Source organism: Coregonus clupeaformis, chromosome 26 (assembly GCF_020615455.1).
Source record: "Coregonus clupeaformis isolate EN_2021a chromosome 26, ASM2061545v1, whole genome shotgun sequence".
Lineage (NCBI taxonomy): Eukaryota > Metazoa > Chordata > Actinopteri > Salmoniformes > Salmonidae > Coregonus > Coregonus clupeaformis.
In genome coordinates, this window is record NC_059217.1 from 4,425,383 (window position 1) to 4,441,247 (window position 15,865).

Here is a 15,865-nt window from a genome sequence, read left to right on the forward strand (position 1 = left end):
TGGTTGTTTGGCGTACTTTGAAAGCATCGCGGAATGTGTGGGGTGACTGGCAATGTATGGAGAGGGTCCCTGGTTCGAACACAGGTAGGGACAGTGGGTAAAGCTTTCGCATTGGGGCTATAGACCTAGATTACTATGTGGATTGAGAAATGTGAAAGGTTGAATTAGATAGCTTAAGTAGAAGTATTCTAGAAAGGTCTATGAAAATATGTTACAAGGTCCCCGCGCCTTCCCCGTAGTTAAAACATGATAGGGATATGAATTAAATGTGTGCTGGTAAATTATAGCAAGTATTTGTTTTATTAATTAGGGCCTAACCAGAGAGAACAGTTAAAGAAATTGAATAGCGAACTGAAATGGCGATAGAGCTGTGAAACTTGAGATGAGGACAAAGGAGAGTAATTTATGGTTCTGGTTAGCGGGAAAAAATATATAATAGAGACAGTCAAGCGAGTTGGGTTGAGCTATGGGATTTCAAGTGGAGGTCTGAATGCTGGACTGGAAGGCAGTGCTTTGATAAATTCTAATTGTTATTACTTTATTCGATAGGTTGCTTAACACCAGTGGTGTATACAAATAAGTTGGTAAATTGTAGAACGATAATTTATTTTCATTACGGGGACCAGGGGATGCAAGTGGCTTTGGCTGTTGTGCTGGGGGAATAGCGCCAGCCTGTGGTGGGTTCTGGATTTGTTAAATAAACAAACTTATATTTTAAACTATAGTAATGCAATAGGCTACAATTATAACATTATCACAAAAAGGCACAATTTGATGTGAAATAGTTATTACAATTATTAATAATAGTTATTACAGTTATTATCATTGATCCAGTAATGATAGAAGGATAGTAGAGGAAAGGCAAGGGATTAAATCTCATTTAGGGAAAGAAGAAGAGTATGAAGATATATTAGGGAGAAAATACCATTAACTGAGGGATATAAAATGTTTAGCTGAAAAACACAAGAGGAATAATTTACCTTACACCCTAATATAGACATTAGACCACACCAGAAGTAGAGATGGCAGGATCACCAGTAGCAATCATGAAGAGAAGGTTCCCAGAAAATAGTGAAGATATTGGTAATATCTCTAACAAATGAGAAAAAGGACCAGAAAGTTAGTAACTGTAACAAAGGAGGGAACATTTGATGTAACCGTGATTGTATTGGCTAAAAAAATGAAATTACATTTACAGGGGGGACAGGAACAATAGAAGGGGAGACAGATTTTCCTAGGGGGTTGATCAAATAATTGATAATGGATCATTTGAGATGAGATCACATGTAGCAGAGTTAGGGTAATCAATTAAATAATCATTGTATACTCTGGGAATTTTGAGTGGTTTTATGGATTAGTTATGAGGAATTAGATTGATACAAACAATTATTGATGGGTTAGGACTGGGGATATCTGTATCATGTTTTGTGTGTACTACCATCTTTAGATTACTGATGGTAATTGAAGGTTAACAAAAATTATAACCAGGAGAAAGAGAATTAGCTTATCTCATTGGAATGTTGCCCAGGGCTAGGGGGAGCAGTAGTGAAGTTAGGCAGTATTTAGGTCATAAAAGTGAAATACCAAATTAAGTGAGGCCTGGCTATTTGTGGTTGTTGTTTTTCAAATTGGGTTTTTCAAACAAAAAACAACACACCTAGTATGATGTTTATAAAGCCTTTCAATTTTGGGGGGTTTTCAGCAGGTCAAGGGTGATAGGTCTTAGAGGAGCACGCACAGTGAATTTTATGGAGTTTTTCGGTTTTGGCTGAGTTTGGGGTATATATGATTTCTTATGAGAATGAATGTCATGAGGACTTAATGAACACTTGGGATAAGTAACATTTATGAAATATTTAGAATAATGGTAATGTTTGGTATACTATGGGATGGAACAGTTCGTTGAATAATTTCAATTGCCTCTGAACTCTGTTTTAACCTTCTGGTGTTAATTAATCATCCACACTAGTAAATTCTAAAGGCATGAGAGGAGGACTTTAAGATAGTTTATTTTACTAAGTTGAGGGTAATTTATAATACTGTGAAAAGTGTGAAGAAGATTATAATTTAGTAATAATATATATGATTTGAACCATAAAATAACAGAAGAGAGAGAGCTTTCCCTGAATGAGGGATACCTGTTGCTAGTCAATTGTACTAATCTTGGATTACTTTTATGGGATAGAAGTAAATTGAGGTATTATCAAATGTTGTCATATAAATTTCATTATTAGTATGCTTTAATAAACAACAAGTTGGTATTTGAAACTAAATTGTAATGCAATGAGCTGCAGTAATCAGAGGAAGGCACAATCTAATGCGAAACAGCTATAACCTAGATCATTTATTTAGTAATGAGATCAGGAAGGGAGGAGCAATAAAGAAGCAAGGGACAGTCTAAAAAAATCAAAATAAGGGATGGCAATTGGATAATGAATTACCAATATTACCTAAGTGATTGTTTAGGTAGGTGGTAATATTGACACATGAGCAGAACATGTGTCAAAAGGGGGATGGTAGGATTAAATACTAAATATATACGAAGGAGAGGACAAAATACTTAAAAAAAAAAAAAAAACAAGAATAGAAATTGAGAGCTGAACATGTATGTGTGAAGATAATTTATTAACCACACCTGTATGTCAGAGGTTTTGTGCCCCACAGGTGAACTAAAGGAGAAGGTGACCCACTCTATCTAACCAGGTGACTGGTGAGCATCCAGTCCCTAAAGAAGAAAAACTGGAAGCAGGCCTGTTGGGAAGGGCCCTATCAAGTTATATTGGTCAATGCCTTTGCCATTGGAATAGCTGAGAGATCCACCTGGGTGCATGTCACACACTGCAAAAAGGTAAACCCAGCTACACCTGACGAACAAAGACAGAGTTAGGAGAAAGAACCAATCACCACTAGGGCTCGGGGGTTGGCTCCTTAACGAAGATTCCCTTACCCTGTCTGATCATCCCTGTGTGAGTTCGATAGAAGGTAAAGCAATGGGTTGGCCTCCGGCGTCTGACATGTTCTCAGGGCGAGGGTGGGGATTCACAGGTCTCCTGACGGTAGGTAGCTGTCTGATTGTGGGGGCCATATTCCTAACACACTCAAACCCTCCTGATCCGCCAGAAGTAGTAGTTAACCTAACACAAGTTGATAAAATAATACCTGAGCACAGTCTACGAAGGCATAGGAGACAGCTAGACGTAGGGAAAGGGGAAGTACTAGGGACTGTAGGGAAGGACATCACCTTTTGATGTCTTTGCGGACCAGTTGGGGAGTTGGGGACTACTGGCTGGTAGTATCGTAAAGGATGGGAGATATATATGTATGTCACCATGTACATCCTGGGACTATGTAGTTGCTCATACCAGGGGGGGGGATATGTCAATCTCCATACACAGTTTAAGGACAGGTGTAGTATTGTGAAAGTAGGGAATTACCAGAAATGGCAGTGCGATCCATATCAGGGTAGGTACTGTCTGAAAGTCAGAATTACGCTAAAACAGGTTACAGACCTGACAAGTGAGATATCATCTTCAACTGGTGCACCCTATAGAGCAGGGTTCTTCAATTCCGGTCCTGGAGGGCCGAAACACTTCTGATTTTTATTTCTACCTGGTAGTTAATTGCACTCACCTGGTGTCCCAGGTCTGAATTAGCCCCTGATTAGAAGGAGATGATGAAAAACAGAGGTGTTTCGGCCCTCCAGGACCGGAATTGAAGAACCCTGCTATAGAGTAAACCTCTCTGAGGGAGGTAGTGAGACCAGGGCTGTGGTGAAGATAGTGCAAACTATAGACCTGAAGGAATTAGTACAGGTGGAGACGGGGTATAGAGATCCTAACCTGTTGTTGGAATGGATTCAGTATATGGCAAGAACTATGTGTAAAGAGGACTGTTATTCCTGTGGGACAGCCAAACCAAGGTTAACAACTATTCCGTTCCCCTTGACAGGCTTTAACTCTCTGTCAGGTTTATCCTCCATGATTAAATTGTTCAAGCCACCTGGGAATGTGGTGAAGGAGTCTTGTAGTAACTTGCACTATCTGTATCCCCCGATAACAAAGTCACCCCGACCTAGGTTGCCTCCGTTTGAAGTCTCAGGGGATTCTTATTATTGTTTTTCTAGGACTAATAAGATAGGATACAGGTTAGGGCATCTTAACTCCTGCTCCCACACAGAGAATGTCACAACTAAATAGACCATGACTAATCTCTCCTCTTTGTTGCAGCCAGAGGATTTTAGGAACCAAAACCAGGCCCGTGCTTACATCTGATGGTTGTGTGGTGATAACAGATTGTGAACTCACCTACATACGCAAACAATCAAACATGTCAGAGACTGGTGAGTTGTCACGTAGAAAGTGGGACCTCCTCCCGGGATCCTTTGATGAAAGGATATATATTGATGGGATAGGAGTACCTCGAGGGGTTCCAGAAGAATTCAAAGCTAGGAATCAGATCGCAGCTGGGTTTGAATCAAGTATTTTCTGGTGGTCAACAATTAATAAAAACGTAGATTGGATAAATTATATTTACTATAACCAGCAAAGATTTATAAACCACACTCGTGATGCAATAAAGGGATTGGCTGAGCAGACAGCGGCAACTAGCTTAATGGCATGGCCGAATAGAATAGCTTTAGATATCCTTTTGGCTGAGGGGGGCGGAGTTTGTTTTCTGTTTGGATCTATGTGCTATACTTTCATCCCCAACAATACAGCACCGGACGGGTCCGTGACCAAAGCGCTTCAGGGACTCACCACGCCGGCGAACGAACTGGCTGAGAACTCTGGTATTGATAGCTCCCTAAACGGTTGGTTTGATAACATATTTGGTAAATGGAAAACTATTGTTGTAACTATTCTGGGTGAAGTTATAGCTTCTATGGGTATACTTGTTCTTTGTGGATGTTGTCTTATTCCCTGTGTCCGAGGGTTGGTGAGAAAGGCGATGGAGAAGGCGGTTTCCCAACAGATGGTGAGATACGGCCCAATCCCGGACTCCGACCTAAGGAATGACGGATATGACCTACCAGGCTTGGTGGAGTGACACCCTAGAGGGTGTCTAAAGGGGGCCAAAATGTACTTCCCTGTATGTGTTTTATGTTTTAATAATGTGTTTTGTGTTATTAATCCTGTGTTTTATGCTTTATTAATCAAGTTAACCATTGTGAATGTTTGTCTTTCCTTATGTGAAGGTTTGAAGTTCCTGGGTGGCTGGTTGCTAACCTGGTACAAGTTGGGTGTAGATGGAAGGACTGAAGGCCTTTTTATTATCATTATTGCCTATTAATAAAAGTGTGATTATTTTTGTTTGTATTGTATTTTAATGAGTGACACCCTAGAGGGTGTCAATAGGGGGAATCCTAAATCTCCCTGAAATTTGTTATTTTGGGTTTTCTTATTTTGGGTTCACACCCAGTGGGTGTGAAAGGGGGGATTGTGGGGATCTATTTTCTTGTAACTGGATGTGATGCCTAGCTTAGAAAGAATGCATTAATGATTAAACATAAAAGGTTTGTACTGTACTGATATAAATTGTTTAACCTAACAAGCTGTGATTAATGTGAGGAGCTGTTTTAGGGAGTAGGGGGAGATAAGAACTTGTGTCTCACATACACGAACACTGCCTCTTTGTGATCTGTGAACCGTCCAAGGACGTAGGTACAAAGAGTACAGGGGAACGGTGTCTATGGGTGCTGACTCGAGACAGGGTGTGATGATAACAACTTATGCCTGGCAACAGTGTGCAACGGTAAAGTGCCAAGGGGCTGGGACCAGCCTGTGCGCCAACGATTGGCTGAGTAAGTCTAAACCACGCTCAGTCTCTACCCTGATTGGCCAGCAGGGAGCGGGAACTATCTCTGTCAGAGTATTTGAAGAAGAACTTAGAACAATGGATCAGTTCTCTGAGTGCCCTGCGCGGTATTTCAGTGGACCCGTATATACGAACATCATATTTACCATTGAAGGTTTTGCATTAATTAAAATACTAGTCTATTTTAGAAGACGTGTATTGACCTCTTTTGTTCCTAATACCAGATTTGAATTGACGCAACTTAACACATGGCCCCATTCATTCTTTCCTTTACACGGATCAGTCGTCCTGGTCCCTTTGCAGAAAAACAGCCCCAAAGCATGATGTTTCCACCCCCATGCTTCACAGTAGGTATGGTGTTCTTTGGATGCAACTCAGCATTCTTTGAGTTTTTACCAAAAACTTCTATTTTGGTTTCATCTGACCATATGACATTCTCCCAATCCTCTTCTGGATCATCCAAATGCACTCTAGCAAACTTCAGACGGGCCTGGACATGTACTGGCTTAAGCAGGGGGACACATCTGGCACTGCAGGATTTGAGTCCCTGGCGGCGTAGTGTGTTACTGATGGTAGGCTTTGTTACTTTGGTCCCAGCTCTCTGCAGGTCATTCACTAGGTCCCCTCGTGTGGTTCTGGGATTTTTGCTCACCGTTCTTGTGATCATTTTGACCCCACGGGGCGAGATCTTGCGTGGAGCCCCAGATCGAGGGAGATTATCAGTGTTGTATGTCTTCCATTTCCTAATAATTGCTCCCACAGTTGATTTCTTCAAACCAAGCTGCAGATTCAGTCTTCCCAGCCTGGTGCAGGTCTACAATTTTGTTTCTGGTGTCCTTTGACAGCTCTTTGGTCTTGGCCATAGTGGAGTTTGGAGTGTGACTGTTTGAGGTTGTGGACAGGTGTCTTTTATACTGATAACAAGTTCAAACAGGTGCCATTAATACAGGTAACGAGTGGAGGACAGAGGAGCCTCTTAAAGAAAAAGTTACAGGTCTGTGAGAGCCAGAAATCTTGCTTGTTTGTAGGTGACCAAATACTTATTTTCCACCATAATTTGAAATAAATTCATAAAAAATCCTACAATGTGATTTTCTGGATTTTTTTCCCTCAATTTGTCTGTCATAGTTGACGTGTACCTATGATGAAAATTACAGGCCTCTCTCATCTTTTTAGGTGGGAGAACTTGCACAATTGGTAGCTGACTAAATACTTTTTTCCCCCACTATATACACTACCGGTCAAAAGTCTTAGAACTCCTTCAAGGGTTTTTCTTTATTTTTACTATTTTCTATATTGTAGAGCTGTCATCAAGGCAAAGGGTGGCTACTTTGAAGAATCTCAAATATAAAAATATATTTGATATGTTTAACACTTTTTTGGTTACTACATGATTCTATATGTGTTATTTCATAGTTTTGATATCTTCACTATTATTCTACAATGTAGAAAATAGTAAAAAATATATAAAAAAACCTTGAATGTGTAGGTGTCCTAAAAATTTTGACCGGTAGTGTATATATACAGTATATATTACAGTTTTTTTTCTGTGTAGAAAATTCTTAGGTGGGCAGTCTAAGTGGTAATTTTCAGGATGGAAAAACTTTGTCTCAACTTAAACGACCAAAACCAACCACGATAGTTCTTGCACAGTTTTGACTGGAAGTTTAGTTGGAAAAATCTTGCCCCTTTGCAAAACTATTATACTGCTGCTAAGATACATATTGAGCTATATTTGGTCTATTTGGGATAATGTGTTAGATGGATGTCTTATTACGCCTGCATGTTAGGAGTGTATGGAGTTATTTTGGGTCTGTTTAGATTGAGAGTGTAAGGTGAGAGATGGTCCTATATTAGGCCTTTCAAATATCATAACACAGGCCATGGGTCCTAGTACTACCGGTCAGCTGTCAGAGAGGAGAGGTGTCTGGCTGTCTTCTCAGTGTCAGCTTTTATTATGAGTTCATGCTCGTCCGTACCAACAACACTTTGTAATTTCTGGGGATTGACACAAAGTCTGCACATCCCCATAGTCAGAGGCACAGAGATACAGTACATTACATCAGTCATGATGTTCTTTTTTGCAGTCGGAACACAGAACCATTTTTACTGGAACCTCTTATTCATATGACCCCATTCCACTGTGTGAACACTGTTCCACTGGAAGCCAAATAATGTGTTGTGCAGATGATGTTGTGCAGACATTGTTTTTCTGATAGAGTACAGTAGATGGATTTCATCCAGGAGTTGTGAGGAAAGGGAATTGATCTGATGCAGGTATTTATATCTTTGACATTTGTGTTTGTTGAGTAAATATTTGGTCTGGAAGGGAGCAGACTGTGGAGGCCTCATATATGTAATCTCTTTACACGAAAACATTCCCTTCCTCAGCTGCCTCAAGGTACTACTGTGAAGTTGCAAGGTATAACGTACTGTATACAGTGGGGGGAAAAAAGTATTTAGTCAGCCACCAATTGTGCAAGTTCTCCCACTTAAAAAGATGAGAGAGGCCTGTAATTTTCATCATAGGTACACGTCAACTATGACAGACAAATTGAGAAAAAGATTTCCAGAAAATCACATTGTAGGATTTTTAATGAATTTATTTGCAAATTATGGTGGAAAATAAGTATTTGGTCACCTACAAACAAGCAAGATTTCTGGCTCTTACAGACCTGTAACTTCTTTAAGAGGCTCCTCTGTCCTCCACTCGTTACCTGTATTAATGGCCCCTGTTTGAACTTGTTATCAGTATAAAAGACACCTGTCCACAACCTCAAACAGTCAAACTCCAAACTCCACTATGGCCAAGACCAAAGAGCTGTCAAAGGACACCAGAAACAAAATTGTAGACCTGCACCAGGCTGGGAAGACTGAATCTGCAATAGGTAAGCAGCTTGGTTTGAAGAAATCAACTGTGGGAGCAATTATTAGGAAATGGAAGACATCGAAGACCACTGATAATCTCCCTCGATCTGGGGCTCCACGCAAGATCTCACCCCGTGGGGTCAAAATGATCACAAGAACGGTGAACAAAAATCCCAGAACCACACGGGGGGACCTAGTGAATGACCTGCAGAGAGCTGGGACCAAAGTAACAAAGCCTACCATCAGTAACACACTACGCCGCCAGGGACTCAAATCCTGCAGTGCCAGACGTGTCCCCCTGCTTAAGCCAGTACATGTCCTGGCCCGTCTGAAGTTTGCTAGAATGCATTTGGATGATCCAGAAGAGGATTGGGAGAATGTCATATGGTCAGATGAAACCAAAATATAACTTTTTGGTAAAAACTCAACTCGTTGTGTTTGGAGTACAAAGAATGCTGAGTTGCATCCAAAGAACACCATACCTACTGTGAAGCATGGGGCTGGAAACATCATGCTTTGGGGCTGTTTTTCTGCAAAGGGACCAGGACGACTGATCCGTGTAAAGGAAAGAATGAATGGGGCCATGTATCGTGAGATTTTGAGTGAAAACCTCCTTCCATCAGCAAGGGCATTGAAGATGAAACGTGGCTGGGTCTTTCAGCATGACAATGATCCCAAACACACCGCCCGGGCAACGAAGGAGTGGCTTCGTAAGAAGCATTTCAAGGTCCTGGAGTGGCCTAGCCAGTCTCCAGATCTCAACCCCATAGAAAATCTTTGGAGGGAGTTGAAAGTCCGTGTTGCCCAGCGACAGCCCCAAAACATCACTGCTCTAGAGGAGATCTGCATGGAGGAATGGGCCAAAATACCAGCAACAGTGTGTGAAAACCTTGTGAAGACTTACAGAAAACGTTTGACCTGTGTCATTGCCAACAAAGGGTATATAACAAAGTATTGAGAAACTTTTGTTATTGACCAAATACCTATTCTCCACCATAATTTGCAAATAAATTCATTAAAAATCCTACAGTGATTTTCTGGATTTTCTTTTCTCATTTTGTCTGTCATAGTTGACGTGTACATATGATGAAAATTACAGGCCTCTCTCACCTTTTTAAGTGGGAGAACTTGCACAATTTGTGGCTGACTAAATACATTTTTTCCCCACTGTAGTTGATCCTGTCATGAACTTTCATTGAAATGGTGGTTTGTTATGACATGGAGTTCAATTTTAATTGGATCTTTTTATTTTTTTTATTTATTTTGTGATCTGTAGTGTATTTTTGTAATTAAAAACACAGTGTTAAAACCTTCAGGGCCCAAAAACTGGAAAATACATTGTTTCTGAATTCAATATGATTTTATTAGACTTGACATGTATGTATTTAACAAAACAAAAAAAGAACAACAGTGTTGCAGTCCAGCTGCCACCGTACGTTTGCCTCTACGTCTATTGTTTTATTTACAGTAAGTTCACCCACAATGAACTGGGGTGGGGGTTTAGGAGGGTTAGAAAAACACTCCAGGCCATTCTTGAACATCTAAAACTACATAGAAAGTATGTCGAAATTATAATGGACCTATATATTTTCAAATAACTGCCCTTTTTCTGTAATAAAATGTATCTGTGCGGCCCTCCGTTGAATTTCGAAATCCCGATGTGGGCAAAACATTCACCTCCATTCAACTCTCCAGCAAAACAGTTATCAATTGAAACTAACTCAACTGCATATTCAAACACAACAGGATAAGCAGTTCCATTTTAAGCGGATATTAAAATGACTTTACATCTGATCTGCATTATTTTGTCTCAATCTGCAAAAGCAGGATGTACAAAGTTGAATTTAAATTTTTCAAATGTAAATGAAAAGCTATTTACAGTTATTCACTGTACTTCCTACACTAAAGTACCGTTTATAAATAGTGTGCTACAGCATTGCCATTGACCGCATGGCTCAAATGTGAAATGGTTTTACATTCCATGTTACTACATGGTGTCAGTGCAACATGTAATGCGTGACTTCATAGACAATTTTTCAGAGTGGTTAATCATAATACTTGAGATATTTCCCCCTCCCCTGGCGATGGCACAAAGTTCCTTGTAGAGCTCCGAGTGGATGAAGCGAGGGTACGAGTTGTTCTCCATCAGGCTGAATATCTTCTTCTGGGCCGACAGGAAACATGTCAGGCTAGGCAGACGCAGGCTCTGGACGATAGCATCTTTCGTTTGGTAGTCCAGGTTGATCTACAACCAAATATAGAGACAAGAATCCCAATAAGTCTTTGCACAATCAGAGTGATCACACATTGGCATTAGATAGAAGTTATTTGGAATAAAGAAACATAACTATCACTTTAGCATTACCATATCTTTATTATAAGATTGTTGCTCAATATCAGCACTTTAAGAAAATGAGGCCTGACCGTAGTGAAAGGAAAACTCACCTCTTTAGGAGCATCACACTGGATGAACTCTTCATAGATGCTTCTGGCCCTCGACGACAGTTTCCCTTGAGATAAGATGGTCCTGAACTCCTCACAGGCTGTCCAAAACTCTATATTCTCCTCACAGAACTCTGACTTCAGGAAGATCCTAAATGCTGCCTTTCCATCTGCAGGAGAAGAGGGAGGGAAGGAGAGAGAATGTCAAAGCAGCTCTCAAGCAGTAGAAAAACTATTCGAGCTGAATTGAGAATGGTCAAATATCAACCAATCAGAGGTGCAGTTTAGATCCAACTGTACTTCAAGTTGACTCACTTCATTCATATACATTTTCACTCTATAACCTTTGTGCCCATTTCATACAGTCATTGCTGCTATCGTATGAGCTATAAAAGTCAGGGTGTGGCACTTACATTTGTGACTCAGGAGTTCGTCAAGTGACTGTGCCCATTGGTTGACTTCATCCACTGTTGGCCTGAGGAAGGAGAGAACAGTCACATTAGAGGCATGTAGTAGTACTAGTAGTAGTAGTAGTAGTAGTAGTGACTACTTGTATATACTATTTGTATACAAGTAGTAGTAACTACTGCTTATAGTGATATATATTAAGGTTGATCATTATTAGGATATAGAGCCTTATGGTACTCCCTATTTTACTTCCATAATAGTACATGATTCAGACCCCTGAGCCTCACCTGTAAGATCTTCTTCTTGCCATGGATTTTGAAGAAGAGGTGAACTTCAAGAGATAGCGTATCCTTGTCCTCCAGTTTCTCTTCCTGAAAAAAAAATATTTTTCTGTTAGGATAATTCCATGTGACCGCTACCATTGCTTAACAAGGTCAGAATAATCAGCTGTAATAACACGAACGTGAATTAAATAACTCACTTGATTCCTTTTTTATCAATAGAGAAATCTGATGCCTTCATACAGCCTGTACACGCCTCTTTCTGATACAACACACTCATGATTCTGTGGTGAAACACTGAACATAGCACTGACTATAGCAGTCAAATTAATCTACCTCCCTCTAGAGCAGTCAGAGCACTTTATAGTTTCCTTCTGATATCGTCATGCTAGAAAGGCCAGCCTAGAGTAACAGATCTGTAACCTGATTGGCCCACTCTGTGAACAGTTGACTAGCCCATCCGCTGACGGTGAGAGCCTGTGGCAGTAAAGGCAGCGCTAAGGAATGTGATTGGCTGTTTAGTGTAAACGTTTACACTACTGAGAGTGCTTGTGCTTCCATATTTAACTCCGGGTAGGCCAATGACATAGAGGCACACCAAGTCCCCCCAAAACTAAAATATAGTTCTGTAAAGATGACACAAACCCTTTCACCTCTAATCTCTTTAAAAAAAAACTAAGGTCGATGTTCGCACCACGCAGAACATCTAATTAGCATAACAAAAATAATCTCCATAAAAATCTGTTAGTTTAAGCTAGAGATATGTTTTTTTGCATAGGCTGCGTCTCAATCAAACGCATCCGCCTATGTCGCACTTCCGCATCTGCAGTGAAAGAGCTAGAGCAGTGTTTGTCAGACCATGAGACATCCCCAAAATCGGTCTTCTCACAACATTTTCTGTAGCGTCCGAACGGTACAAACTATTATGACCCCTCTATGGAAAGATGAGACTCTCGCAAACAAAATGGTGTTCTCTATTTTGTTTTACAACCCTCACAAGCGTCTTGGGACTCGTCTGAAGTTGGTACAGCCGATCTGCCAACCTCTGTCTTTAGCGTCCGAACAGTTTGGGCTACACACCAAGACTTGTCTGAAGGTCCCCCGGTACCAGTTGAAAAAATGAATGTAAGTATATATGGAGACTGTTTATATACATTGCATTCGGAAAGAATTCAGACCCCTTCACTTTTTCCACATTATGTTACGTTACAGCCTTATTCTAAAATTGATTTTTTTTCCTCATCAATCTACACACAATACCCCATAATGACAAAGCAAAAACAGGTTTTTAGAAATGTTTGCAAATGTATTACAAATAAAAAACAGAAATACCTTATTTACATAAATATTCAGACCCTTTACACAGTACTTTGTTGAAGCGCCTTTGGCAGCAATTACAGCCTCGATTCTTCTTGGGTATGACGCTACAAGGTTGGCACACCTGTATTTGGGGAGTTGCTCCCATTCTCTTCTGCAGAACCTCTCAAGCTCTGTCAGGTGGGATGGGGAGCGTCGCTGCACAGCTATTTTCAGGTCTCTCCAGAGATGTTAGATTGGGTTCAAGTCCGGAATCTGGCTGGGCCACTCAAGGACATTCAGAGACTTGTCCCGAAGCCACTCCTGCGTTGTCTTGGCTGTGTGCTTAGGGTCATTGTCCTGTTACAGGTTGAACCTTCACCCCAGTCTGAGGTCCTGAGTGCTCTCTCTGTACTTTGCTCCGTTCATCTTTCCCTCGATCCTGACTAGTCTCCCAGTCCCTGCTGCTGAAAAACATCCCCACAGCATGATGCTGCCACCACCATGCTTCACCGTAGGGATGGTGCCAGGTTGATGTGACTCTTGACATTCAGGCTCTCATCAGACCAGATAATCTTGTTTCTCATGGTCTGTGTCCTTTAGGTGCCTTTTGGCAAACTCCAAGCGGGCTGTCATGTGCCTTTTACTGAGGAGTGGCTTCAGTCTGGCGACTTTAGCATATAGGCCTGATTGGTGGAGTGCTGCAGAGATGGTTGTCCTTCTGGAAGGACAGAGTGACAATCGGGTTCTTGGTCACCTCCCTGACCAAGGCCCTTCTCCCCCGATTGCTCAGTTTGCAGTTTGGCCGGGTAGCCAGCTCTAGGAAGAGTCTTGGTGCTTCCAAACTTCTTCCACTTAAGAATGATGGAGGCCACTGTGTCCTTCGCGACCTTCAATGCTGCAGAAGCTTTTTGGTACCCTTCCCCAGAACTGTGCCTCGACACAATCCTGTTTCAGCACTCTTTGGACAATTCCTTTGACCTCATGGCTTGGTTTTTGCTCTGACATGCACTGTTAACTGTGGGACCTTATATAGACAGGTGTGTGCCTTTTCAAATTATGTCCAATCAATTGAATTTACCACAGGTGGACTCCAATCAAGTTGTAGAAACATCTCAAGGATGATCAATGGAAACAGGATGCACCTGAGCTCAATTTCGATTCTCATGGCAAAGGGTCTCAATACTAAGGTATTTCTGTTTTTATTTGTAATAAATTAGCAAAAAAATCTAAAAACCTGTTTTCGCTTTGTCATTATGGAGTATTGTGTGTAGATTTAAAAAAAATGTTTTAATCAATTTTAGAACAAGGCTGTAACGTAACAACATGTGGAAAACGTCAAGGTGTCTGAATATTTTCCAAATGCACTGTATAAGTGTTAAATACATGTAATACATGTAAAAAAAATTATAATAATAATGTTTCCTGATCTTTCTTATATCTCTCAGACATAGGACAGACACTTCAGAACACACTTCCTTTAGAATCTGTTGTTCCGTGTAGTTAATCTGTCATCCAATGCATTTGAATGTGTAAGGGTTGGGGTGAGGTGTGACCCAGGTGCGGTGCAGGATATATAGTAGACAGTAGGCAGAAATGGTGAAACAAGGATCTTTACTGGTTGTCCCGAAGCCAAAATACAAAAATAACGGACTTATCACGATAAAAGGAAGGCAGAGCAAATAAGTCTCCAAAAACCGTCTGACAGCCAAAATATGAAATACTACCTAAGACTGAAACAAATAATGAAACAGGGAGAACACTTCTCAAGTACCTGTACATAGATCTCTGATCAGACACTGAGTAGTACTGCTGGACGTAGAGAAACTAGCAGAGAAAACTGAGCAAGGGAACACATGGAAGTGAGGGCACAAATACACAGGTGAATCGATAGACACAGGTGACACCTATAGGATGATTAGTCCCGACTGTGAGTGAGGAGTTGCCTAAGGTTGTTGGAGGAGGACACCTAGTGGGTCACTCCGGAACTGCGACCCCCTCCTGTAACATGAATGGATTAATAGTAGTAAGGCCAAAATAATTGTTTTATCAATTCATAAAAAATAAAAATACTAATATTCAAGTGTTCTTAAAATTCCAAATGAAATGTCAAAATTATCCTTTGTATGACCTTCTTAAAACAATTCCATATAGCTTAGTAGGATGGTTAAATCGAATCAGAAGACATTTTTTTTAGGTCTGGAAAAATATGAACACATTTATTTTTGAGTGTAATTCCCCTTTAATTGCACATCTGGCCCTTTAATTATGCATCTAGCGAGTGAGGAATGTGCAATCTATATGCAGGTCTAGTGATGGTTCTGTAGTGCTGCTGTTCTTTTCATGGCAAAGTTTGCAAATAGCAAATAATATATATAAATTATATACAGTTGAAGTCGGAAGTTTACATATACTTAGGTTGGAGTCATTAAAACTCGTTTTTCAACCACTCCACAAATTTCTAGTTAACAAACTGTAGTTTTGGCAAGTCAGTTAGGACATCTACTTTGTCCATGACACAAGTCATTTTTCCAACAATTGTTTACAGACAGATTATTCCACTTATACTTCACTGTATCATAATTCCAGTGGGTCAGAAGTTTACATACACTAAGTTGACTGTGCCTTTAAACAGCTTGGAAAATTCCAGAAAATGATGTCATGGCTTTAGAAGCTTCTGCTTTACATCATTTGAGTCAATTGGAGGTGTACCTGTGGATGTATTTCAAGGCTTACCTTCAAACTCAGTGCCTCTT

At 40.5% G+C, this 15,865-nt stretch overlaps 1 protein-coding gene across 1 annotated transcript; it reads right to left on the reverse strand.

Moving 5' to 3' along the window:
• Positions 1–10,062: 10,062 nt before the first annotated feature.
• Positions 10,063–12,097, reverse strand: LOC121539948 (regulator of G-protein signaling 21-like). Its single transcript, XM_041848599.1, has 5 exons — positions 12,014–12,097; positions 11,820–11,903; positions 11,538–11,599; positions 11,128–11,294; positions 10,063–10,927 (listed from the first exon to the last, which is right to left on the reverse strand). The coding sequence occupies exons 1-5, from the start codon at positions 12,091–12,093 to the stop codon at positions 10,670–10,672; spliced, it is 651 nt and encodes a 216-aa protein (XP_041704533.1). The 5' UTR covers positions 12,094–12,097; the 3' UTR covers positions 10,063–10,669.
• Between the last annotated feature and the right edge of the window lie 3,768 nt (positions 12,098–15,865).

Excerpts from the sequence above, each read along its gene's own strand:
- LOC121539948 (XM_041848599.1), bottom strand. The coding sequence starts at position 12,093 with ATGAGTGTGTTGTATCAGAAAGAGGCGTGTACAGGCTGTATGAAGGCA. Across the intron at positions 11,600-11,819 it reads GCAAGAAGAAGATCTTACAG|GCCAACAGTGGATGAAGTCA; the intron begins GTGAGGCTCAGG and ends CTCCTTCCTCAG. Across the intron at positions 10,928-11,127 it reads AGTGTGATGCTCCTAAAGAG|ATCAACCTGGACTACCAAAC; the intron begins GTGAGTTTTCCT and ends ATTTGGTTGTAG.